The following is a 25,913-nucleotide window of genomic DNA, read 5'->3' on the forward strand; positions in this document are numbered from 1 at the left end:
TTTAATAGTTATTAATTGTTAACAGATTTTCTAAAAAAAGAAAGGAAGGGTTTGCCTCCTTGTGCTCAGTGAATTGAATCCAACTGGCTTTTATACAGGTGAAAAATGCAGGTCCCTTAAAAAAAGAATACTGTCAGCTTTGGCGACCAAAAAGGCTATACTAGGGAGCATGGGACTAGCATTGACAAAAGCCATGTGGGAATAAGATGGAGGGAGGTGGATGAGATTGAACTCTCAATAGGGTTGCCAACCTCCAGGTACTAGCTGGCGTGCTCCTGCTATTACAACTGATCTCCAGCTGATAGAGATCAGTCCGCCTGGAGAAAATGGCTGCTTTGGCAATTGGACTCTATGGCACTGAAGTCCCTCCCCTCCCCAAACCCCGCCCTCCTCACTCCTCATGGCGGGAAAAGAAATCAGCCACCACCTATCCAAGAAAAAGCAAGATTAAAACTTATAAATGTATTACAAAAAGAGGTAGGTGGGGAAAGAATCACTCCGAAACACAATATAAACCAATTGGGTAGGGGGAAGTAGGGTTGCCAGGTCCCTCTTCTCCACCGGCGGGATGTTTTTGGGGCAGAGCCTGAGGAGGGCGGGGTTTGGGGAGGGGAGGGACTTCAATGCAACAGAGTCCAATTGCAAAAGCGGCCGTTTTCTCCAGGTGTACTGATCTCTACCGGCTAGAGATCAGTTGTAATAGCAGGAGATCTCCAGCTACTACCTGGAGGTTGGCAACCCTAGGAGGGTTATATAAGGCTTTTGGTTCCATTTCCCAACTCTTTGTATACTATAAGCAAAGGACACATAAGGAAGTGCAAACTGAAGCTTCCAGACCTGCTAAGTCATCCTTTGCTCCCAGACAGTAATATAAAATGCAATATGGCTCCAGACACTGAGGCACCAAGTAGCTAACCTTTCTGATCCTGCACGTGGTTCACAATTCCAGTAATAAAATGGGCAAAATAATCAAAATCAATGGAAGAAATGGGCCAGGCCAACCTAGCACAAGCCTTCCCATCTCCCATTTTTTCCCATCTCATTTCTACCCATACAAGCAAGCAATATAAAAAAATATTTTTGATTCTGGAGAGCTATTTGCTAGCTATCGTGTGGGAGGTCACTGCTTCAAAAGGAAGAGTCTCCAAACCACAATATTTCAATAATTAGAGATAATTACAACAACCCGGTTTCGATTAGGGGGTCTCTATTTGTAGCTTCTGTGGAAGATTAGAGACCCCATTAGTGTTTTTTAATGCTTGGACACTTGAAGTAGATGGTGTATTGTGCAAACCTGTGTTTTATTGTGACCTGTTAAGTCAGACTTTTACACTCTGCATTTTGAGATTCCTCAATGTGCATGAGAAAGACAATCACTTTTTGCCCTTGAAAAAATATATAATTAATAAGGAACAGTGTCTGTCATCCACAAGGCACTGGGAACACAGACAGGTCTTCACTCTTGATATTTATACTACCAAAGATAACATATGTAATTTACTTGCTTTGTCCCTGGAGGAACTTTCTGTAACTTGAACCCTTACCAGCCAAGCTTGTGTGTAATCTAATTAACACAATGTCTTCATTAATTAACCTTCTATTTCTTTGACTTGGCCAGACAAGGGAAAGCTTCAGTCTAACAATCTTAACCCACCTTTTCCATTTCATCTTTCCCCCTATATCTGAAAAAAATGCTAAGGGGGAATAAAACATCCAAAAGTTTGCTTCAAGCCTTTTAAATATTGTATTAGAAGATTCAAATAGTCTAACTGTGATGGCGTTATATCTATGGTTACGTTGACTTTTAAATACACCTCTCATCGCAACACCAAAAGGCTAGTTCTAGGCTTCCTTCCCAGGTCTCTGCAAAAGAAAAAACCCATGTTGTCCCAGAGTGGTGTAGTGGGAGCGTGTTGGACTTCCAGCAGCGAGATTTGCATTCAAATCCCTGCATAGCTGTTAATCAGAGGTATTCTGCCTCTGAACATGGAGGTTCAAGCACTTCTAACTGTATACTCATCACCAACTATTAAGTCTTCAGTTAAGCAGCCCATTTTTCTAAAGTAACTTGTCCTAAAAGGGAACCAAACACCACAATAAAAAAATGCCTTTAAACTTTCACAACCTTGTTATATACTGCATTCCACCAACAGAAATTAATCCTGTCCAATAACACATTACCTATTATTTAAATCTTAAACAAAGAAGCAGAAGCAGATATTGCTCCTATAAATAACAGAGGCAACCCTTTTCATTTTGGTCTTCTTTAGAACTGGGAATAAATCCTAGTGCGTCCCATTTAAGAGGGGGGAAGAAGAAGAAGAAAAAGGAGGAGGAGTTGGGGTTGGTTTTTATATGCTGACTTTCGCTACCTTTTTAAGGAGAAGCAAACCAGCTTACAATCTCCTTCCCCTCCCCACAACAGACACTTTGTGAAGTAGGTGAGGCTGAGAGAGCTCTAAGAGAGCTGTGACTAGCCCAAGGTCACCCAGCTGGCTTCATGTGGAGCAGTGGGGAAACCAAGCCGGTTCACCACATTAGAGTCCGCCACTCATGTGGAGGAGTGGAGAATCAAACCCAGTTCTCCAGATTAGATTCCACCGCTCTTAACCACTACACCATGCTGGCTCTCACGCTGGCTCTCAAGAGGCCACACGTTAACATTTGTCTCTCTGGGCCCCTTTTTAGCCTTGAGTTACAAACCTCCTCCTCTGCAGAGCCCCTCTTGCCAGGCAAATGTGGAAGATCATCACCATGAACCCCTGCCGGCTTCTGCCTAGCTTTCAGGCCTCTGTCTTCCTTGCAAAAAAATGGGGGAAAGAAAGTGTGGATGGGTGCCAGAAGAAGAAGAGTTGGTTTTTATATGCCGACTTTCTCTACCACTTAAGGGAGAATCAAACCATTTTAGAATCACCTTCCCTTCCCCTCCCCACAACAGACACCCTGGGAGGTAGGTGGGGCTGAGAGAGCTCTAAGAGGGCTGTGACTAGCCCAAGGTCACCCAGCTGGCTTTATGTGGAGGAGTGGGGAAACAAATCCAGTTCTCTAGATTAGCATCCGCCGCTCCTGTGGAGGAGTGCGGAATCGAACCCGGCTCTCCAGATCAGACTCCACCGCTCCAAACCACCGCTCTTAACCACTACACCACCCTGGCTCAGGGTTTCAGGAGCTGTCCTGGATTAATCAATAGCCCATAGGCATTCCCTGCTCCATCACCCCAGCAGTGACGAGTAACCTTGCTTGAAGGTCCAAGAGAAAGCGCGTGCTTATTTTTACCTAAAAGCTGTCTTGAGATCACGAGATGTGCTTACTCAAGCTGTGCGTATTCTCAACAGTTCATGTAAACCATCAATCAGTTAGAAGTATGAAAATTGGCTCCCTGAAGAATCACAGCGCTGAGAAAAGAAATGGGAGGAGGTACCAGGCACAGAGGCGGGGAGGGGAATGGTAGCGTTGCCTCCAGCTGCATTTTGCAAGGCAAGCAATGCTGAGCGCCGGAAAACAAGCTCCTCTTTAATTCGCTTCCATGAGCAAACCCAACTGAGTCAGACAAATGTCCTTGGTTAAAGGCTTTAAACGAGCGCTGGCGACCACCAAACCCCTATTGCAACAGAGCGTGTGATGTGCCACGTTTCACAAACAAATCCATGGCTTTGCTCACAAGCTCTGGGGGGTGGGGGAGACAGGGATTACTGGTCAAGAACTGGTGCACTGTTTGTTCTGCTTTCCTGTTTTTAAAAATAGCATTTAAAGAAAATTTACTCTCGCTTCACAACAGACTCATTAAAAGTAGTCGCGTTATTTCCTTACTCTTCTTTCACACAGTGAGGAATGGGTGGGACTGCGGGTGTTAACACAAGTAGATGGTAAGGAGGCAGCTCCTCATGGCCCAGAGAAGTCCAGGGAATGCTATGACTCATGGCATGCAAACATCAGATGAAAGGAAGGGAAGTTGCTTGTCTGTCCAAAGGGAGACAGGAACAGCATTCAAATGAAGCTCAGAAATCCTTGGCTTCTGCACAACTCTCAGATTGAAGATTTGCTGGCGTGCAATACATCGCAGTGGGTTAGGATGTCCAAATTGGACAAAACAACAAATTACCATTTCTTTCTTGTTTACAAAGCCAGGGTTCCAAATCATGGTTTAACCTTGCTTTCGAATCCTGGTTTGTGGGCAACAAAACAAACCAGAGTTTAATATTTTGTCCAATTTGGACATCACAATGAACCATGGATTCGGGGTCCCCCCCCCCTTTGTGGGACCACTGTTTTATTAATGTACAAATCTGTGCAAATATCAATTAAGACTTCTGAGAGAGTCAGGACTTCTGAGAAAGGCAGGATATAAATTTTGTAAATAAATAAATAATTAATTTAAGTGTTCTCCTTTGACTTGGTGGTGGAGAAGACTTTTCAGGAGAGAAGATGAAGAAGAGGAGGAAGAAGAAGAGGAAGAAGAGGAGGAAGAAGACGAGTTGTTTTTTATATGCCGACTTTCTCTACCACTTAAGGCAGAATCAAACCGGTATATAATCACCTTCCCCCTCCCCACAACAGACACCCTGTGAGATAGGTGGGGCTGAGAGTGTGTGACTTGTCCAAGGTCACCCAGCTGGCTTTGTGTGTAGGAGTGGGGAAACAGATCCAGTTCACCAGATTAGCCTCCGCCACTCATGTGGAGAAGAGGGAAATCAAACTCCACCGCTCCAAACCACCGCTCTTAACCACTACACCACGCTGGCACCTGTAGGCAACCAGGAACCATAACAGCACCATCAAAGAGAGGAGGGGACAATACTGCAAAGGCTCCTCCTCCAAGTACACATTTCCTCCTCCTCCAAGTACACATTTTAAACCAAAGTGAACCAGAGCAGTTAGTATAGCACCCCACCTTAAGAAACGCCACGGGTGGATGAACTACAGTTCAATGGGTAAAGAATTCCGGCTCCTAATGCTCTCCTGTGACCGTTGCACAGCTGAATGCAAGCTAAAAGGATCAGAAGGATAAGAGAATAAAGAAACCTCGGGTTCTTCTTTTTCTCCCTGAGCACTACCATTATTTTTAATCCTATCCCATAATTTGTGGTTGCCGTCGACATAAAGCTTCTGAAATGCCTGAAGTTAATTCTTCAACTGCACACGGTCCTCCTGATGGTTTCCCATCCTCAAGAGGCCGTTTAGTGATTGCTGCTCCATAACTTGAGCTGCACCATGGAACTGCGGTTCTTTAATGTCCACCAGGAAGCAGAGAATACAGAATAATCCTATTTGCTATCGATTTGTCCATTGCACTTACATTCCCAGAGATCCTTCGAAGAGCTCAGTTCAGCTCCCAGGCAGGAGTTCGTGTGAACGTTTGACACTGCCTTACAACTGAGTCAATCACTGGTCTATCTAGGTTAGTACTGTCTCCTCTGACTAGGCAGCAGCTCTCCAGGATTTCAGGCAGAGAAAAATCTATCTCAGCACCCGAGAGCCTTTATTGGGAGTTCCAGGGAAGGGACTTGGTACCTGCTGCATACAAAGCACCCAGCTGCAGCTCTGAGACAAGACTGAACAGCAGTCCAGTGGCCCCTTGAAGACTAACAAGATTTCATTCCAGCATTAGCTTTTGTAAATCAGAGCTCATTTAATCAGATGCATATAAATTAAACATCAGACAGGTCTATACATATAACAGAAACAGAGGGGTGCATTCCTATGCATCTGATGAAGTGAGCTCTGGCTCTCAGAATTTATTCCTGCATACACTTTTGTTAGCTTTTGAATCGTCACAGTTTTATCCTGCTGCAGTAGACTAACATGGCTACTCATCCGGAGCTATCATACAGGCGGCTTACAGAAGAAGAAACTGCAACAGTTTACTTCAACCTTTTTGCGCCATTACTAACATGTTAGAGCCCCGTGGCGCAGAGTGGTAAGCTGCAGTACTGCAGTCAAAAGCTATGCTCACTACCTGAGTTTGATCCCAGCGGAAGTTGGTTTCAGGTGGCTGGCTCAAGTTCGACTCAGCCTTCCGTCCTTTCGAGGTTGGTAAAATGAGGAGCCTGCTTGCTGGGGGTAAAGGGAAGATGACTGGGGAAGGCAATGGCAAACCACCCCGTAAGCAAAGTCTGCCTAGTAAACGTCGGGATGTGACATCACCCCATGGGTCAGTAATGACCCAGTGCTTGCACATGGGACTACCTTTACTACCTACTGACACGTCACCCTTGGAAAGGTGAAATCTCTTTATTGTCATTGCAATCTTTGTGGCTGATCTAGCTCTGTCAAAGCCTGATCCAATAAGCCTCTACACTGGCAACAGCATCTTACAGGCAGGGCCATGTGCACCTGTGCAGAACAGTCACGTTATTTTGTACTGGCAAGACAATTCAGCAATGTGAGAAACTCAAGGTTCTTTAAAGAGAGTTTCTAGTCCTCATGACTATGAAGATAGGTTTCAGAGTTTGGGGGGCGATGTTCTAAAAATCTCCAGAGCCACAAGAGGGCACAATAGGATTTTAAACAGGCTGGCTGGTCTTCTGAGCTGATAGGTAGCAAATGCACCATCAATTATGCAAACGGAATTAAATGATGCAAATATACTCCATTTGCCTAATTGCACAGTATGTGTATTACTTTGGTGGATATGTTTGTGTCTTACAGGACTCACTCAGCAGCATATGTTAGCATTGGTGTGAGAGCAACACCAACATCCTTCCACCAATATAAGGATCCACTCTATTCCACAACTTCTTGAGACTCCAGCCAGCTATGGCACTACTGGGGTCAGAGATGGTGGTGTTGCTACTCTGGCATATAGGCAGCTGCTAGAGAGAGTCAAGAATACCACAGAAATTCTGCCCAGGCTGGCATGGTGAGCAGCAGCAGACTGATGAGTTTGGAAGGGGCTGTCGCTCAGTGGTAGAGCCTCTGCTTGGCATGCAGAAGGTCCCAGGTTCGATCCCCAGCATCTCCAGTTCAAGGGACTAGGCAAGTAGGTGATGTGAAAGACCCCTGCCTGAGGCCCTGGAGAGCCGCTGCCGGTCTGAGTAGACAATACTGACTTCGATGGACCAAGGATCTGATTCAGTATAAGGCAGCTTCATGTGTTCATGTGAAGGCCCAAGATCAAATCCTCGCCCAACAAACCTTTGACTTTAGGCAAGCTGTGCTCTCTCTCAGCCAAAAAACACTTAACCAACACAGCTGTGAGAATAAACAAGATACAAAAAGTACATGGAAAGGTACCATGGAAATATTTACATAAACGTCATGACTTTTCATGAAAAGTCTTAGCTGATCTGAGAACATATCGGAAAGCTCATGCTCTTCAGACAATATTTGTACAGTTTAGAAAGAATAGAAATTTTATTACAGTCAATGACCAGCACAAGTAAAACAGGTAAGTTACCAATTTACAGTCGTCTAAAAAAACGTCTGAATAAAACATGCTGGTTCATTTGTTAGCATAATGAATGAACCACTTGGCAAGAAAGGAGAGCACATATAATATAACTGTTTGCCTTCATTTTCAAGACTGCTGGTTAGCACAGCCCCTCCTCCGTCGTATGTCAATTGCAGCGGCACAGTTTTGTACAGTTTTATTTATCAGGACTTGTTCACAGACCTCAGAATCTGAATTCCTTAGGTCACCCCAGGCTTCCTTAGCGCTCTGTTGCCTGATTCAGGGCTACCTATCACTTCTGTTACATCACAGCAGCTAAGCCAATCTCATGCTACGAATGAAACATGAAAACAGATCAGCTTTCTTGCCGGTAAATAAGCACAGCCTGCCAGTGGGCTAGGGTTGCCAGGTCTCTCTTCACCACTGGAGGGAGGTTTTTGGGGCAGAGCCTGAGGAGGGCGGGGCTTGGGGAGGGGAGGGACATCAATGCCATAGAGTCCAATGGCCAAAGCAGCCATTTTCTCCAGGTGAACTGATCTCTATCGGCTGGAGATCAGTCGTAATAGCAGGAGATCTCCAGCTAGTACCTGGGGGTTGGCAACCCTACAGTGGGCTGGGATGCAACCATGCTGACAAAAGGAGAAGATACCATAAGGACTCCCTTTTTATTTATGTAGAACAAAATAACAACAATGGATTTATTGCAAACATTAAGTGCCTTAACTTGATACATATAAAGACCTTTCTAATGCCACATGACAGCATGCAATGAATAAATAACATGAGCAAACCAAATCAGGGGTTTTCTGTCAGTCAGATTAGGATGTTGCAAAATTTCAAAGACCTGCCTTGTTCTGCACAGGATTTTTACAGCAATGCAGAACTCTTAAGAGAACGCAAAGGTCCCTTTTACAAACATGAGCAAACTTACCGTTGTGCTGGAGTTCATTTTTTACATTTTCTCCAAGGAAGAGGTCTGTATAACAGAAAGCCAGTGTGTTCCTAAGAGAAACAGCCAGCTCCCAATCCACATTAACTTTTTACATATCCTAAATAGTTCACTAGGAGCCCCGTGGCGCAGAGTGGTCAGCTGCTGTACTGCAGTCAAAAGCTCTGCTCCCGACCTGAGTTCGATTCCAACGGAAGTCGGTTTCAGGTAGCCGGCTCACGGTCGACTCAGCCTTCCATCCTTCTGAGGTTGGTAAAATGAGTACCCAGACTGCTGGGTTTAAAGGGAAGATGACGAGGGAAGGCACTTCCAAACCACCCCTTAAAATAAAGTCTGCCTAGTAAACGTCAGGATGTGATGTCAACCCATGGGTCAGGAATGCACAGGGGAACTTTACCTTTTAAAATAGTTCATTATCCAAGACCACAGTGAACAAAACAGAACCACAGTAAGGGTGCCGGCTCCCCCCCCTCCCCAGAAGTGGCCATGGCTCAGTGGTAGAGCCTCTGCTTCGCATGCAGAAGGTCCCAGGTTCAATCCCCAGCATTTCCAGTTAAAGGGACTAGGCAAGTAGGTGCATACAAGACCTCTGCCTGAGACCCTGGAGAGCCACTGCCGGTCTGAGTAGACAAAACTGACTTTGATGGACCAAGGATCTGATTTAGTATAAGGCAGCTTCATGTGTTCATGTGTTCAAGAAAGAAAGAATTTGAATCCAGTGGTGGTGGGGAGACTAGAAGGATGCGTGCTCTTGGTTTGCCAATTAAACGCAAGAGAAGGAGAGAGACAGGGATACAATTACGGCTTTCTGTAAATTACTTCATGTAATTAAATCTGCTTCCCTAAATTACAAACCATTTAGCTCTTCTTTTATAACAATGTAAGCAATGACCAACAACAACCTTTTTATGGAGCCTGCTGCCATAAAAGTTGTTAGCAACAAAATTTTCTGCCTCTTCATTTCAAAGCAGTCATTGTAATGAGATCCGCTCACGTCAACACTTGAAGCTGCTCCAAGGAGGAGAAGGGGAGAGAGAGGGGCCAGCTTTGTTCCTCCGCAATCTGCTCTAGGGCTGAGACTGTATTTAACCAACCGTGGCCTGTTTGAGACTTATTGATCAGTTAATGAGCAGACACAGGAGTTAACAGTGTTCTGCAGAGGAGGTTTATTAAAAGGAACCTTGGGCTTTTATACATGCAATATAACAGGGGCACAGCAAATAATTTCGCCTTTTATGAATCTGATGAATTTGGGGGTAAAGATTTTTTTTTTTAAAGAAAAGGAATGTTTCTGTAGCAGAGAAGACCACCATGGGGTGTGTGTGTTTCCACAGGGAATTAAAAGACCTCTACATTTTGAGCTGAGCATAACAGAATATTCTACACAAGCTGGCTAGAATTTGTTCAGTAATTGGAAAGCTGTGTTCTAAAATGCTTCTTTTGACCTAGAACAAGGAAGACTAGATCAGTTTAGCCTTTGACAGAGACCCCCATCCTAAAGTACGCTAACAGCCCATTCCTGAAAGCCGGAGCAGGGGCGGCGTAACCGTGGCGGTGCTGCGGTGCCTCCACAGAGGTTTTGCGGCCACTACGGGGCAGAAAAAGGGGTTAAAAACAGGGGGGAAGGCAAAAATGGGAAAGGCCCCATTGAAAACAGCGATGTTGCACCACCAAAAAAGGTGGTGCAGCAACACCGTTGCATTAGGGGGTGTCCTCAGCACGAAAGGGGTTTTACAATTCGTAGTCCCTTACCATCATAGGCCAAGATCACCTCTGGATAAAATTGGTTAGTTTCAGTGCCCCATCTGGAACTGATCTGCCTCACAGGTACGTTGTTGGGGGGCTGCAGCTGAGAGCCAGAGCACAGGCTTTAGATGCAGAAGCATCCTATCTAACTCATGCATAGCAAAGGGCATGAAGCATCCCCATTCTTTTCCTTTATATTGGGTCTTGACGTCGTTTCCCAGATTTTACAAGGAACATTCCATTCCTCTCCTCCTCCTCCTCCTCTCCACCTCAGCGACACACAGAGCTTCCCTCATACACAGCTCAATTTTCAGATGGGTTCTCTTTGCAGCAGAACAGCTGCAGGAGGCAATTGCATTTCACAGGTGCGTGAAATTGTCCCATCTCTCTCCCTCAGTCACTCGACTTCAAGAGGGGGAAAAAAAGAAGAAGCTCAGGGCTAGAGAAAACTGAAGGCAGCAGAAACCGTATTTTCTGGAACACGGTTTGTACATTTTGCAGAGCTTTACCTTCTAAGCATGCCGTGTGGAATTAGATTTCTTGTCTTGAGCCAGCCAGGCCAGGTGGGGATGGATGCCCAGCCCTAGTCCATTTTCTTTAACTACAATCATCTTCACCACAGACACTGTACAGTCCCATTGCCCCAATTTAGCCAGGAACAATCACCCTTTTTTTTTAAATCTCTGTCCCTTGCAAAACATGTTTGCCTTTTAAAAATCTTGTGAGCATTGCTGGAGCTGTCAATCTTTGGGATCAAGCTCCTTCCTCAGGGGCTACAGAACTTGACTCTCAGAGGGAGAGCATCATGAATTGTAGCTAAAAAAATAACTTTCAGTGTCCCATATGTCATCATCACCCCTAAGCTGAAACATCTCAGAATGACTTCTTCTAGAGCAGTGGTTCCACAAACTCAAAGCCCCCTGCCCTATCCAACAACACAGTTGAAGGGCCCCACCTATAGGGCCCCCCTGCTACCCCCTTGCCTCTTAGTGCCCCCCCCAGGTAATCCCAATGCCCACCAGGGGTGGTACTGCCCACTTTGGGAACCACGGTTCTAGAGTATTCCCAATGGGTCCGCTTTCCATTTGCAGGGAGATGTTGATGTAGGAGTGCTTCCAAACAAAATAGTCACTAGGTGCATTCAGCGGCTGGCCCATGAGAGGACTATAGAATCATAGAGTTGGAAGGGACCACCAGGGTCGTCTAGTCCAACCCCCTGCACAATGCAGGAAATTCACAACTACCTCCCCCCCCCACACCCCCAGTGACCCCTACTCCATGCCCAGAAGATGGCCAATATGCTCTCCCTCTCATGAACTGCCTAAGGTCATAGAATCAGCATTGCTGACAGATGGCCATCTATCCTCTGCTTAAAAACCTCCAGGGAAGGAGAGCTCACCACCTCCCGAGGAAGCCTGTCCCACTGAGGAACCGCTCTAACCGTTAGAAAATTCTTCCTAATGTCTAGGACTAAGCCATGTCAGAAAGACAACAACGCAATCGATTCCTGCGGCAGAACATTCACAAGACATCACGCAACCCACAGCCAGACAATTCTCACCGTGCGACGGCTGAAGTGCATTAACGGACTCTAGATAATCCATTGTGCAGCAATTAGGTAAGGTAAGGTAAAGGTCCCCTGTGCAAGCACCAGGTCATTCCTGACCCATGGGGTGACGTCACATCCCGACGTTTTCTAGGCAGACTTTGTTTACGGGGTGGTTTGCCAGTGCCTTCCCCAGTCATCTTCCCTTTACCCCCAGGAAGCTGGGTCCTCATTTTACCAACCTCGGAAGGATGGAAGGCTGAGTCAACCTTGAGCCGGCTACCTGAAACCAACTTCCGTTGGGATCGAACTCGGGTCGTGAGCAGAGCTTTTGACTGCAGTACTGCAGCTTAACACTCTGCGCCACGGGGCTCCTGCAGCAATTAGAGCTTCCTGTTATATCTTTAAGCCAACTAAACATCCACCCTCCAGGCTTTTAAACCTGGCAGAGGACTCAAGTTGCGATTGCACAGAGAAGATGGAACAAAGCCTTCATAAACAAGTAAGACTTGGGGCAGGTTCAGGCCTTGACCCCTTGGGGTGTGAGAGCGGGGGTGTTCCAAGAGTGTTCCCTGTCCCCTCTAGTGAAACTTTGGCGGCTACGCAACGCCACTGTTTCCTCCTACCTGCCAGGAGGCAGCTCAGGCATCAGCAGGCCCAGATGAAGGGGTTGCTTAGCGACCGTGCTGCTCTTCCTTCTCCCAAACATAGGGACCGTGTGATGGCACAAGGCCTGACGAACACTAAAGAGAAGCATCAACACGGAGTCAAGCGGCCCCCTTGCTCTCGGGGCCAGTTAAGCGCTGGAACACGTTGGTGTTCCCACTCCTTCAAACAAAATGCGTCAGTTTTGGAATCATTGACTATTTAGCAAGCCAAATATCTCTGGTTCCTCCTCTCTTCCGCCCCTCCGGGCTTAGTGCGGAGCTAAACGAAAGGCTTATAAGAAGCTTTAACACACCAGGATTAATTCTGTTAAATTAGCAGGGCTTCCGTAGGTGGTGGGTTTTTTTTGTCCCTCCTTCCCCGCTGCCACGGCTGCGCTCTGCTCCGGCGATTCCCCTGCATTTCGCATTCAGCTTTCGGCACCAAAATGCCTAACCGGGACTTAAAGCATATTTTTAAATTAGCTCCTGACAGCGCAAACAGATTGCTATTGATTGAAATGAGCCTTATTTTAGTTCTTTAGATGAGCAGCCCTAATGACTAAATACTGTATTGCCCATTTCGACACTCTGTGCCGGGACTCCCCAGTGGTTTCTTAGGCAGCTGTGAAATCTCTTCGCTTGCAGATTACTAGGAGAGAACAGGGGACGGCCATCTGCGACTGCGGAGCGTGGCAGCTTCCAGGCTTGGCTCAAGACTAACAATGAAGACATATGTTCTCCAACCTTCCTTATTTGCCTGGTACCTGTCCCTGGGAAATTACTGACCCTTGTTTGTGCCTCTTTTTGCTTTCTGGGGGTGTCTAGCTGAAATCTTGCAGCATGAGCTGCTGTTCTTCGGGGCTTAGCTCCTTCCCCAGGGTGTCTAGATTTAAATCTTGGAGCACGGGACCCAGATGCATCTCTGATGCGCATATATGTGGGTGCTAAGGCTGCATTTATTTGGCAGATTTAACATTTAACTGTCAAATGCACAAACTCAGCTTGTGTCAGCTTTCCATCAGCAGGGAGATTGAGAAACAGGGGAGGTTTCCCAAAAGCTATCTACCGTGCGTATGGCTGGACCAAGAGAGGACTGAACCACTGGCCAGAAAGAGCATATTGCTACGAATAGCCAACATGCAACAAGGTCAGAAATGCAGTTACAGATTCCCAATGGCAAGTTTGACAAGCCTAGAAGCATGTCAGCTACTGCACTCAAGGGAATTGCTTCCAGAAGGAAACTGCATGGCTGGATCCAAACATTTTAGTTCCAATGGAGAAAACCCAAAATGGCATGCACACTGTAATAAATAATAACTATGTAGATCTCAGAAGCTAAGCAGGGTTGGCCCTGGTTAGTATTTGGATGGGCAGCCTCCAAGGAATACCAGAGCCATGAAGTGGAGGCAGGCACTAACAAACCACCTCTGAACGTCTCTTGCCTTGAAAACCCTATGGGGTCACCATAAGTCAGATGTGACTTGACGTCTCTCTCTCTCTCTCTCTCTCTCTCTCTCTCTCTCTCTCTCTCTCATTGGTGCAGCCACCAAAGGCCATAGCAAAAACTGTCTGCTATCAAATGTATTTCATTTCCCTTCCCCCAACTTTTATCTCCCAAGGAGAGCCAAAATGGCTTACATCATTCTCCTCTCCTCCTTTTTATCCTCACAACAACCCTGTGAGGTAGGTTCGGCCAAGAAGAGTGTGGCTGGCCCAAGGTTAGCCACTGAGCTTCCATGGCAGAAGTGGGGCTTTGAACCCAGGTCTCTCAGATACTAGTCGGACACTCTTAACCATTACACCACACTGGCTCTCACTGGTCTAAGTTCACCCAACAAGCTTCCATGCCAGAGTGGTAGTGTTCCCAGGTCCCTCTTCGCCACTGGCGGGAGGTTTTTGGGGCGGAGCCTGAGGAGAGCGGGGTTTGGGGAGGGGAGGGACTTCAATGCCATAGAGTCCAATTGCCAAAGCAGCCATTTTCTCCAGGGGAACTGATCTCTATCGGCTGGAGATCAGTTGTAATAGCGGGAGGTCTCCAGCTACGACCTGGAGGTTGGACACCCCTACAGAATGGGGATTCAGACCTGGATCTCCCAGATCCTAGTCTGACATGCTAAACAAACACTATGCCACAGCTGGAGTCCACCACATGTGTGTGAGATTAATGAAGTAACTGCATTGATTTTAACAGAAAACAAAATTCTGCATACTGAAAGGGTTGGCCTTGTGTGGTTGCAACTACCACATGGCTATTATTGTTCCCTGTGCAAACATGTCCAAGAATAGCAAGGCATACGGAAAAGATTTTTTGTTATTTATTTCTTTCGCCATCAAGTCATGTCTTACTTCTGGCAACCCCTTGTGGGGTTTTTCAAGGCGAGAGATGTTCAGAGGCGTTTTTGCCATTTCCTGCCTCTGTGATGCAACCCTGGACTTCCTCGGCGGTCTCCCATCCAAGTACTGGCCAAGGCCGACTGTGCTTAGCTTCTGAGATCTGACGAGATCGGGCTAGCCTGGGCTAGCCAGGTCAGGGCTGTTGGAAGAGTTGCAATGTCTAGCGTGCAACTAATACAGGAGTTGCAATGTCTCAGGAACTGAGAAGAAGACCAGGCAGGGGGCGGGCAAGTGGTCAGCTAGTTAGGGCTGTAAGGTTAGAGACCTTTCCACCCTTTTTTCACACCTCTTGTCTGTCCTTAGACTGATATTCTTAGGGGACAATTTCCTCCTTCTTCTCGGAAGTCATTCTACCTTCTCCCTCCCTAGCTAGTTAGGCAGCTAGAGGCTCTGTCTCTCAGCTTTCCTATCCTAAAATGTAGTTCCCTCAATAAAGGCAACTTTATCTTTAATCGGTGAGTCTGACCCTTCTCTGCGTACTTAGCATACTCTGCCAACAAGGGCAAACAAGCCATACAACTATGCCAATTCTACGAATATTAGACTGAACCAAGAATTATCATCTCTGCCCCTTCTCTAGAGTACTACAGTAATCTATATTAATCTATGAAGGGGCATTTGTTGTGGTAAGGCAGTGGTTCCCAACCTTTTTTTGACCAGGGACCACTAGGACTTTTTTGTTCGGTGCAGGGACCCCAAGGTTCAAAATATAAATTCCGGGAATTTGAAAATAAACTTTAATCATAACTGTTAGTTAAACATTAAACTTAGAATTATATTTGAATATATATATTTTATAATAGAGAACTTTTAATTGAAAATATTAATTTATTATGGGTTTATAACTTTGTTTCGCGGACCTTAATTTAGTTCTCGCGGACCCCTGGGAGTCCATGGACCCCTGGTTGGGAACCAGTGTGGTAAGGGATTGTATGTCAGTTTTTTTTTTAAATAGTGCCTATTCTCCAAGTAACTCAAGAGTGGTATACTTAGCTCCCCCCCTTTTATCTTCACAACAACCCTGGGGATTTGAGCCTGGGTTTCCCCAGCCCCAGTCCAGGACTCCTAACATACCACCACAGAGGTTCAGTCCTAATTGTACCTGAAATGTCCTTAAGGGTTTGCATTATTCATTAACCCAGTTCTGAAAAATATCAGTGTCGATTCTTCATTCAACAGCTTGCCTATGGAACGTGAGATCTTTCACCTTTAACAACTGGCACCTCTTTAACTAATACAGGAGTTGTTTTAAATACAGAGTTGCTTTTCTATAGCCCACAGCTGATAAACATAAACTGTGGCCAACAGAAAAGCAACTCTGTATTTATAAGAAACCCTGTATTAGGGGGGCAGGCAATTAATCCCGGGCCTGTGTGTAAACCACAATTCTGCTCAAGCACAAAGAAACCACAGTCTGTTACTAGGTGTAGAATTTAATTGCCGGAAATCTCAGCTTTCATTTTTATCATTTTTAAAAAATGTCTCTAGTCCTGATGGATGCAAAGAGATGCTCGCAAACGCACAAGCAATGGTGGGTGCAATCTCAGAGCCTCAAGTGTCCTACAAAGTTCTTTTGGCTCTTCCTACAAATATCAAGAGATTAAAAGATTGTTCGAAAATAACACACATCTCTTAATACACTATATGTGCAAATGTACATAATTTCCATCATGTAGGCAAGTTGAAGAATTCTACTTTTCTTGGTAGAGTTTAGATTGTCCTCGTGCATTAAAAAAGTTGGCACTGCCCCAAAGATAAAACAAATCAGTCCCAGATCTCTCTTTCCCACAGCACCCTGGATCAACTGTAGCTTCTGGACAGTCTTCAAGGGTAGCCCCAAGTAGAAAACATTGCAGTAAACTAATCCTGATGTTATCAGGGCATGCACCACAGTGGCAAGACCTTTGCTGCCCAGGAACAGACACAGCTGTCTCACCAGCTGATGCTGGTGAAAAACACCACGTCTACCTCCTTATCCAACAAGAGCCCTAGGTCCAGGAGCACCCCCAAACTATGAATCTGCTCTTTTAGGGGAAGTCCATCCAGAATGGGAAATATCTTCATTCCTGGGTTAAACCTTCTTCTCACCACCAGCACCTTCATTTCTTAAGTGTCCATCCCAAAAGGATTAAGTGTCCATCCCAAAAGTGCCTCCAATCTCCTGTGCACAGTTTTCACAGCTTCCCTTGAATCTGCTGGAAACGTGAGATAGACCTCAGTGTCACCCGCATATTGGTGGCAACTCAGTCCAAATATCCAGGTGACCTCTCCCAGCAGATGACCTTCCCCATCTATGGGGAAAGACAGCCAGGTCAAAAACATAGGTGAGTTCAGTTGCAGTTTACTGCTTCTTCCCCAGAAGCATCCTTCAGAGCATTCAGGAAATGCCACCATTTCCATTGGATCTGTCGGGGGCCGTCTTCAGGGCTGAAGTCACGGTCTCAGAAAGGGAGCTCATCAAAGCTGGTTGTAGCTTTGCATCTGGAACTATGTAGAGAAACCCAGGCTCAAATCCCCAGGGTTGTTGTGAAGATAAAAGGTGGGGAGCTAAGTATACCACTCTTGAGTTCCTTGGAGAATGTATATGGTCCTTTAAAGTATATGTTATCATCTAAATAAGTGATTCCCAAAGTGGGCAGTACCACCCTCTGGGGGGTGGGAGTGGGATTACCTAGGAGGCACTAAGAGGCAAGGGGGCAGCAGGGGGGCCCTTCAACTGCATGGTTCACTAATTTACAATAGATCAGGCTATGGCACCATGCTGGCTAATTTGGTGGAAACTATCAGATTTTTTTTCCAGATTTTGAAGAGCTGGTACCACTGAATCAAGTTCATCAGTTTTGTTGAATACAATTCAACTAAAAAGTTTTAATTTGATTTTGAATAGATGTGCAATTAATTGTTACTGTTTTGAAATTTTATTGTTCTTATCGTCTTTAGTGAGTCATGCAAACCCCTATTTTGAATAATGATTTTTATAGGATAGGGTAGGGGGCGCTGGGGTTGAGTTCGTGGAACCAAGGGGGCGGTGGCCCAAAAATTTTGGGAACCACTGATCTAACCCCCATGAGATAATTAAGTCCACAGCTTAACATTAACAAACTGTGCCACTGACTTTCAGGCAACACCCTGCCTCCAAGCATCGGCTGGTGGGGGGTGGGAGGGGGAGGCTGTAGGGGAAGACTGTTACCACCCACCTTGGCATGTACAGCATAGGCATCAGGTTGGCCACTACAGAAAACAGGAAGCTGGAATACACTGACCCTTGGTCTCACCCAGCAGGGTTTATTTTCATATTCTGATTTCAAGTAATGGACACAGGAGAAGACAGGAACAAAGGGAAGCATTATGTTATTTGATTGCACCAGTTTACATTTTTTCCCTGGATCTTCCAGATGTTTCCTTGCAAGTTCCAGATATTTCCTTGCAAAACTAATTAAACACTAGAAAAGTCTCTGATCGGGCCTAGTGAGCCCATAAACACAACAAGATCCTGACAGTTTCCCCCTATATGTGCATATATTTTAAAATCCCACTGATAGGACCGGCACAAGGTTTATTGCTTACAGTTCTGAGGGATTGGTACCACAACACGCAAGGCGGACAGCAGGAATGGAGAATTTATAAATGGAAAGAACAGAATGCCCGTAATAGATTTCAGCCACATTATTCAAAGGCTTATTGGAAAATTACAGTGAAGAGAGCCACAGCCTGGCTTGAGTGAATGAACAGGCAATGCTCAGCAATTACCAAGCTTGTCAGCCGGGACTTGTTAGAACGGCCAAGCGTGGGAAAAGAATGAGGGGATTAGGACATTCTTGTTTTATAAGAGGAGTCTTAAAAAACAACAACCCAATCTTCCACCTCCTATGCCAAGCAGGGATGATTTCATATCCCTGCTGTTTTAACCTGAAAAATCCCCATTTTGATTTCTCTTCTTTTTTGTGTGTGAATTGGAATTGGGATTCGATTTTGCACCATTTTCTGTTTCCTTGTACAACATTTTTCATTGTTTGAGTGTGTTTTATGTGCCATCAAGCCATTTCCATCTTATGATGACTCTATGAATTAATGACCTCCAATCATCCTATCATAAACAGCTTTTCTCAGGACTTGCAAACTGAAGGCTGTGGCTTCCTTTATTGAGTCGATCCATCTCATGTTAGATCTTCCTCTTTTCCTACTGCCTTTAACCTTTCCTAGCATTATTGCCTTTTCCGCTAAGTCTTGTTTTCTCACGATGTGACTAAAGTACGATAGCCACAATTTAATCGTTTTAGCTTCTAGAGAGAATTTGGGCTTGATTTGATCTAGAACACACTTATTTGTCTTTTTGGGCAGCCCAGCATTAGGTGTGTGTGTGTATGCTGTCAAATCACAGCTGACTTATGGCGACCACATGGGGTTTTCAAGGCAAGAGACCTTCAGAGGTGGTTTGCCAGTGCCTGCCTCCACATCACAACCCTAGTAATCTTTGGATGTCCAAATTCTAACCAGGGTTGACCCTACTTAGCTTCTGAGATCTCATGAGGTCAGGCTAGCCTGGGGCTATTCAGGTAAGGGAAGCATTATATGTACACTATACATAGTAATTATGTACACTGTGCAGCCAAGAAATCAGAAGGAGATTGAGTCTGGGAAGGGCAGCCATGAAGGAGCTAGAAAATATTCTGAAGTGTAAGGATGTGTCACTGGCCACCAAGATTAAGTTCATTAATGACTTCGTATTCCCTATTACTATGTATGGGTGTGAAAGCTGGACATTGAAGAAAGCTGATAGGAAAAAAGTAGATTCCTTTGAAATGTGGTGTTGGAGGAGAGTGTGATGGATACCGTGGACTGCCCAAAAAACAAATCAGTGGGTTATAGATCAAATCAAGCCTGAATTTACCATAGAAGCTAAAATGACTAAACTGAGGCTATCATTCTTTGGTCACATTATGAGAAGACAAGAGCCACTGGAAAAGACCATCATGCTAGGAAAAGGTGAGGGCAGCAGGAAAAGAGGAAGACCCAACAATAAAGGAAGCCACAGCCCTCAATTAGTAAGATCTGAGTAAGGCTGTCAAAGATAGGACATTTTGGAGGACTTTGATTCATAGGGTCGTCATGAGTTGGAAGCAACTTGACGGCACTTAACACACACACACACATTTATTGGGTTTTCAAAAAATGAAACGAAACCCTGCATAACAGAAACAACTCTACAAATGCTGGAAATTAAAGAACCAAAACCATTGAAAATATATATATATATACCAATACCAAAAGCAGTGAAACAAGGAAACGTTGGCTCGTCCCTAATGCCAACCCGACTAGGCTCACAGTGGTTTCTCCATCAGCACCATCAGGAGCAGCAGAGAGAGGAAGCATTTGCTGCTAGCTAGACAAACACTGCTACAACCACAGAGCCATCAAGCTGATGACTGAGCACCAGCCTCCCCCCACAAATGTCCCAGCAGAGCAGCTGTAAGTGATAAATGGCCTGCCGCCCCCCTGATGCCTTTCCCTCTTCACCTCCTTAGCTTTGAACAAACATGTTAGTTCAAGCAAAGGCTGCTGGGGGCTGTCCCCATTGTGCTTGACTGGCAGGCTAGACGGCAGCCCTAGCTGGAGTCTGTAAATGCCTTGTCGGGTTCTGAATGCGCGGAGAAGCTGCCGGAGAAAAGAGGAGAGCAGGGAACAGCCCAAATCTTTATGCTTCTCACATTTCCTAACCCAGCCCTCGCTTCTCTCACGCACAGCACAGTCCTAAATTCGCCCCCTGGCAACAAGCAGGAAGAACCGAAACACGGAAAGTATATCAAGACCATGTTTGTCAACTCACTCGCACACACATACTACAAGCATAGATTCATAGAATCATAGAGTTGGAAGGGAACACCAGGGTCATCTAGTCCAACCCCCTGCACAATGCAGGAAATTCCGAACTACCTCCCCCCCCACACCCCCAGTGACCCATACTTCATGTCCAGAAGATGGCCAAGGTGCCTCCCTCTCACGATCTGCCTAAGGTCACAGAATCAGCATTGCTGACAGATGACCATCTAGCCTCTTCTTAAAAACCTCCAGGGAAGGAGAGCTTACCACCTCCCGAGGAAGCCTGTTCCAATGAGGAACCGCTCTGTTAGAAAATTCTTCCTAATGTCTAGACGGCAACTCTTTTGATTCAATTTCAACCTGTTGGTTCTGGTCGAACCTTCTGGGGCAACAGAAAACAACTCGGCACCATCCTCTATATGACAGCCCTTCAAGCACTTAGAGCTGTATCTCTCTATATCGTCAGCAGCGGCAAAACTGACTGAGTCAGATCACAGTGTGCATAATTCCAGAATTTGCCACATGCGGGGCCAACCAGAAAAACACATTTTTCCCCCTTCTTCCACAACTGAAGTCCCTTGCTATGCACCTAACTTTTAAAGGGAGTCAGCTAGAACCACGTGACCCGGCAGGCCCACAGAATCTCTCCGGTCATGCTAACTGGCTCTGTCCACACATATTGTGGCCAGTGCTATGGCTAGTCTAGATGTCACGTTTAATCCATACTACCCAGATCCTCCACGGCTGCTTCTCACGTATACAGCACACATAGTCCCAGGTAATTTTGGCACCCCCACATCCTCTGTAAGACCTTTCACTCTATGACCTCACTTTCCCCTCCGATCTCCATCCTAGGATTTGAATCACCTTTGTTGCCCTGGAAACTACTACGGCCTGGCTCTCTGCAGCGAGTAATTTGGCGTCTTAGAAATCTTTAAGCCCAGGCATTTGAAAGCTATGTACACATTTGTCACCAACAAAACATCAGCCGCTGATGATGACCAAGACACAAGGAGTTTCAAATATATTTTGATAACACTGACGAAACCAAAACCACAAAGAAGCAGACAGATAAGCTGCTAAGTATCAAATTGGTTCCATAACTCTTTGCAGTAGAGCATTTCTCTAGCGTAATCAGTATAGGTTCCACAACAAGCTCCTCCAAACCTGACGCATCCCAAAAGTTAATATTTTTCTGTCACATCCAAGCCGAAGCAAAGCAGAACCACCTCGATAGCGAGCGCAACAAAGGCAGCAGATGTCGGCCCTACCTGCTTGTGGACCTTCAAGAGGATTTTCTTCTTCACCCTCTCCTTGCCTAGATCCGTCTCTCTCCCTGAGCTCCCGGCGTCGTTATTATGGCCGTTTTCGCTGGGCTCAGCGGACATGCAGTTTTCAGATTCGCGAGGTTTCTTCCCTGGAGGTCTTTCCCATTTCTCCTTTCTTTCCTGAGGCTTCAACGACATGTCCTTCTGTAGTAGAAGGAAAAAAATAATAATCAGAGGTTGAAAAAAATAGGCCTTGTAAAATAGTGAACAACCAAAATTGCAAGCTTATACAGACACACACACAAAATCTAGTTCCCACGCTTATTGGACATGTTCTTCCAAAACTGATTCCACCAGACTTGTGCAGGGCTGGGGGAAAAAACCAAGGGGTGATTGTGCGGCAATGCGTATGAAAGGGCAGTGATAGGCAGGGGCTGTGGCTCAGTGACAGAGCATCCGCTTGGCATGCAGAAGGTCCCAGGCTCAATCCCTGGCATCTCCAGTTCAAGGGACTAGGCAGGTAGGTGATGTGAAAGACCTCTGCCTGAGGCCCTGGAGAGCCATGGATAGGGGTAGGGGCTCAGTGGTAGAGCACCTGCTTGGCATGCAGAAGGTCCCAGGTTCAATCCCCAGCATCTCCAGTTAAAGGGACTAGGCAAGTAGGGGATGTGAAAGACCTCTGCCTGAGACCCTGGAGAGCCGCTGCCGGTCTGAGTAGACAATACTGACTTTGTTGGACCAAGGGCCTGACTCAGTATAAGGCAGCTTCATGTGTGTTCATCTGTGATCAGATCCAAACAGTTCTCAAAGGCTCCCACGTCAAGTTACAAGAGATGAACTAAGGGAATGCAACCTGGAACATGCTGAGAACTGCAAAACTTGTCTCCACTGCCAGATACTGGAATACCCCCCCCCACCCACATAAGCAGCGTCCTTAAAGTGCCACCCATTCACTATCACCATTTTATATGATCAGTACCATTTGCTGCTACAGAGGAAAGTAAATCAGGCGGGCTCTGCAGCTGAGGCAAAAAACCGCAGCCATAAACCCTCCATTCAGGCCCAATCACGGCTCTTCCAGGATGTACTAAATCACGCTCCTGTGCAGCTTATAGACCGTAGCCAGTACTTTAAACATACAATTCTGACTTCTAGTGTGGTGTAGTGGTTAGAGTGGCAGACTTAAGATCTGGGAGACCCAGGTTCGAATCCCCCCTCTGCCATGGAAGCTTTCTGGGTGACCTTGGACCAATCACATAATCACAAGGTTGTTGTGAGGATAAGATGGAAGACAGGAGAACACAAGCTATTGTGGATCCCCACTGAGGAGAAAGGTGGGGTATAACTAAAGTAGAAGAAGAAGAGTTGGTTTTTATATACTGACTTTCTCTACCACTTAAGGAAGACTCAAACTGGCTTACAATCACCTTCCCTTCCCCTCCCCACAACAGACACCCTGTGAGGTAGGTGGGGCTCAGAGAATGTGACTAGCCCAAGGTCACCCAGTTGGCTTCATGTGTAGGAGTGGGGAAACCAACCCGGTTGACCAGATAAGCCTCCGCTGCTCATGTGGAGGAGTGGGGAATCAAACCCCGTTCTCCAGATCAGAGTCCACCGCTCCAAACCACATCTCTTAACCACTACACCACACTGGCTCTCCAAAAATTAAAAATACATACACCTAGCTGCCTAGAATTTTGACTGCTTTATTCACCATCATTATTTCCTGCAGCTCAGTATTAGTCCCTTTTTCGGGGGGGGGGGGGGCTGACCTTGGCTTCAGCTTGGCCACAATAAAGCCTAACACCACAGTGCTTCCCTTTCACCGGCAGCAGCAATTCAGTGTTAAATCTGCTTTGTTGACACGGTCCATGGTAGCTCTGAACAGTGCCGAGGGAACCCAGGAGACAGCAATGGACTAGTTTGGTTATTATTTCCAACTTCTCAAACAGGGAACAGTAACCACTACCACCCCACCGCCGCCCAAGGCCATCTTTGAGTCCTTATTAACTTTCTTAATCATTTGTTATAAATGATGATAACAAAGCAGCCCTTCAAGGATAAAATAACAAGCACTATGGAAAATTAACACTTTGACATCAGTCATTTAAATATGATTAAATATGAATGGAAGTAATATTGCTACATCGATGTGCTATTGCTTCTACAACAGATTTAAGAAAAACAAGAAGAAGAAAAAGCAAAGAGGTTGGAGAAGAAAAGAGACTTGAGTGGAACATACAACTTCATTATCATCGGAATAGTGCCACATATCAACACAAAAAAAGCCGCCATACTAAATCAGACAATTGCTCTGTCTAGCTAAGGACAGTCTATTCTGAGTGACAGCAGCTCTCCAGGATGAAAAAAAGCCCTTCACCAACAGCCGCCATCCAAGATCTATTAGGAAGTCAGTGTGGTGTAGTTATTAAAGTGTCCGAATCTGGGAGACCCTGGTTTGAATCCGCACTTGTGCCATGGAAGCTTGCTGGATGACCTTGGGCCAGTCACACAATCTCAGCCTAACCTACCTCACAGGGTTGCTGTAAGGATAAAGTGGAGAAGGGAATGATGTAAGGTGCTTTGGGGCCCCATTAGGGAGAAAGGAAGGATGTGAATAAAGTAAATAAATAAATAAACCCTTTACTGGAGATGTCCAGGATTGAACCTGGAATCTTTAGCAAGCTAGGGTTGCAAGGTCCCTCTTCGCCACCGGCAGGAGTTTTTTGAGAGGAGTTTGGGGAGGGGAGGGACTTCATTGCCACAGAGTTCAATTGCCAAAGTGGCCGTTTTCTCCAGGTGAACTGATCTCTATCAGCTGGAGATCCATTGTAATAGCAGGAGATCTCCAGCTAGTACCTGGAAGTTGGCAATCCTATATGAGGTATATTTAAAATATTTACACCCCACCATCGTATTAAAAATATCCTAGTTAGCTAACACAAAATATCCTAGAAAAGAGTAAGTAAAGTAAAGGTCCCCTGTAAAAGCACCAGGTCATTCCTGACCCATGGGGTGACGTCACATCCCGACGTTTACAAGACAGACTTTGTTTACGGGGTGGTTTGCCAGTGCCTTCCCCAGTCATCTTCCCTTTACCCCCAGCAAGCTGGGTGCTCATTTTACCGACCTCAGAAGGATGGAAGGCTGAGTCAACCTCGAGCCGGCTACCTGAAACCAACTTCCGTTGGGATCGAACTTAGGTCGTGAGCAGAGTTTGGAGGGTGCCACTACAGTGAAGGTCCTGTCCCACAGTCATCATCCATACAACCTTTGATAGGGGCATCTTAAGGAAAGGCATCTAATGCAACTTAGCAAGCAAGCAGGTTCATATGGGAAAAGGAAGTTACCCAGATATCCTGCTCTTGGACTATACACTGCATTTATTCTTGCACAGTAATTTAAGGTTAAAGATTCTGATTTGTCCGTGGCTGGCCAATGAGCATTATGACAAAATGGGGATTTTAACACAGCCTCCCCCTATTCCAAGTACAGCACACTTTCCATTACATTATACATACTCTTCAAATGTAATGCACTAGGAATGAAAAGATGTGCAGATGCAACCTACAATTCCTATCCATAAAAAGGGCGTAATGGTATTAGCCACAGCCTTCTACAGGGATACAGAGAGGGCAAAGATGACATGAATCGTAAAATGATGCAGACAATGTGAACAGCAGTGCAGGAAATAATCATTTAGCCTTTTTGTCTCAGTCACAACAGCGACGTCTCTATTCAGTCTCTCTACAAACCAGAGGTTGCAACAGAAACCCATTTGTTTTGAGCTCGCTGTTAGTTCAGGGAGAGAATTTCATCCACCTCCAAGTCCACGGAAACCTAAAAGGCCACACACACACAAAGACTGTGAACCAGAATCAATTGCCCTGATGACTGCCCTATGCTATTTCCTTTTCCAATTTTAATTAGCAGACTGGTCCAGCACCAGGAGATTGCTTAATCCTACATATACATACACTTTGTACAGAGAATTGACTTATACACAATCACCCACAGTGCAGTTTTATTCCTTTAAACTGCTATTTATTTTTTTTAAAGCAGCCAAAATATGCATTTCTCTGCAACCAGAATCAGGTAGTTGGAGATATAGTGAAAACTGCCTAACTTAGTGCACAAGATGTGGCCCTACTGT

The 25,913-nt window shown here is 45.6% G+C and overlaps 1 protein-coding gene across 14 annotated transcripts in view; it reads right to left on the reverse strand.

Annotated features, from left to right (window-relative positions):
* Window positions 1–25,913, reverse strand: part of FBRSL1 (fibrosin like 1) — an 823,361-nt gene that overhangs the window by 567,156 nt on the left and 230,292 nt on the right. For all 14 annotated transcript variants that reach the window (XM_056859856.1, XM_056859849.1, XM_056859860.1 and 11 more), the window contains exon 2: window positions 21,764–21,964. In XM_056859856.1, coding sequence (XP_056715834.1) covers window positions 21,764–21,964 — 201 coding nt within the window. The remainder of the gene's footprint in view (window positions 1–21,763; window positions 21,965–25,913) is intronic.

This window comes from Euleptes europaea, chromosome 13, assembly GCF_029931775.1.
Source record: "Euleptes europaea isolate rEulEur1 chromosome 13, rEulEur1.hap1, whole genome shotgun sequence".
Lineage (NCBI taxonomy): Eukaryota > Metazoa > Chordata > Lepidosauria > Squamata > Sphaerodactylidae > Euleptes > Euleptes europaea.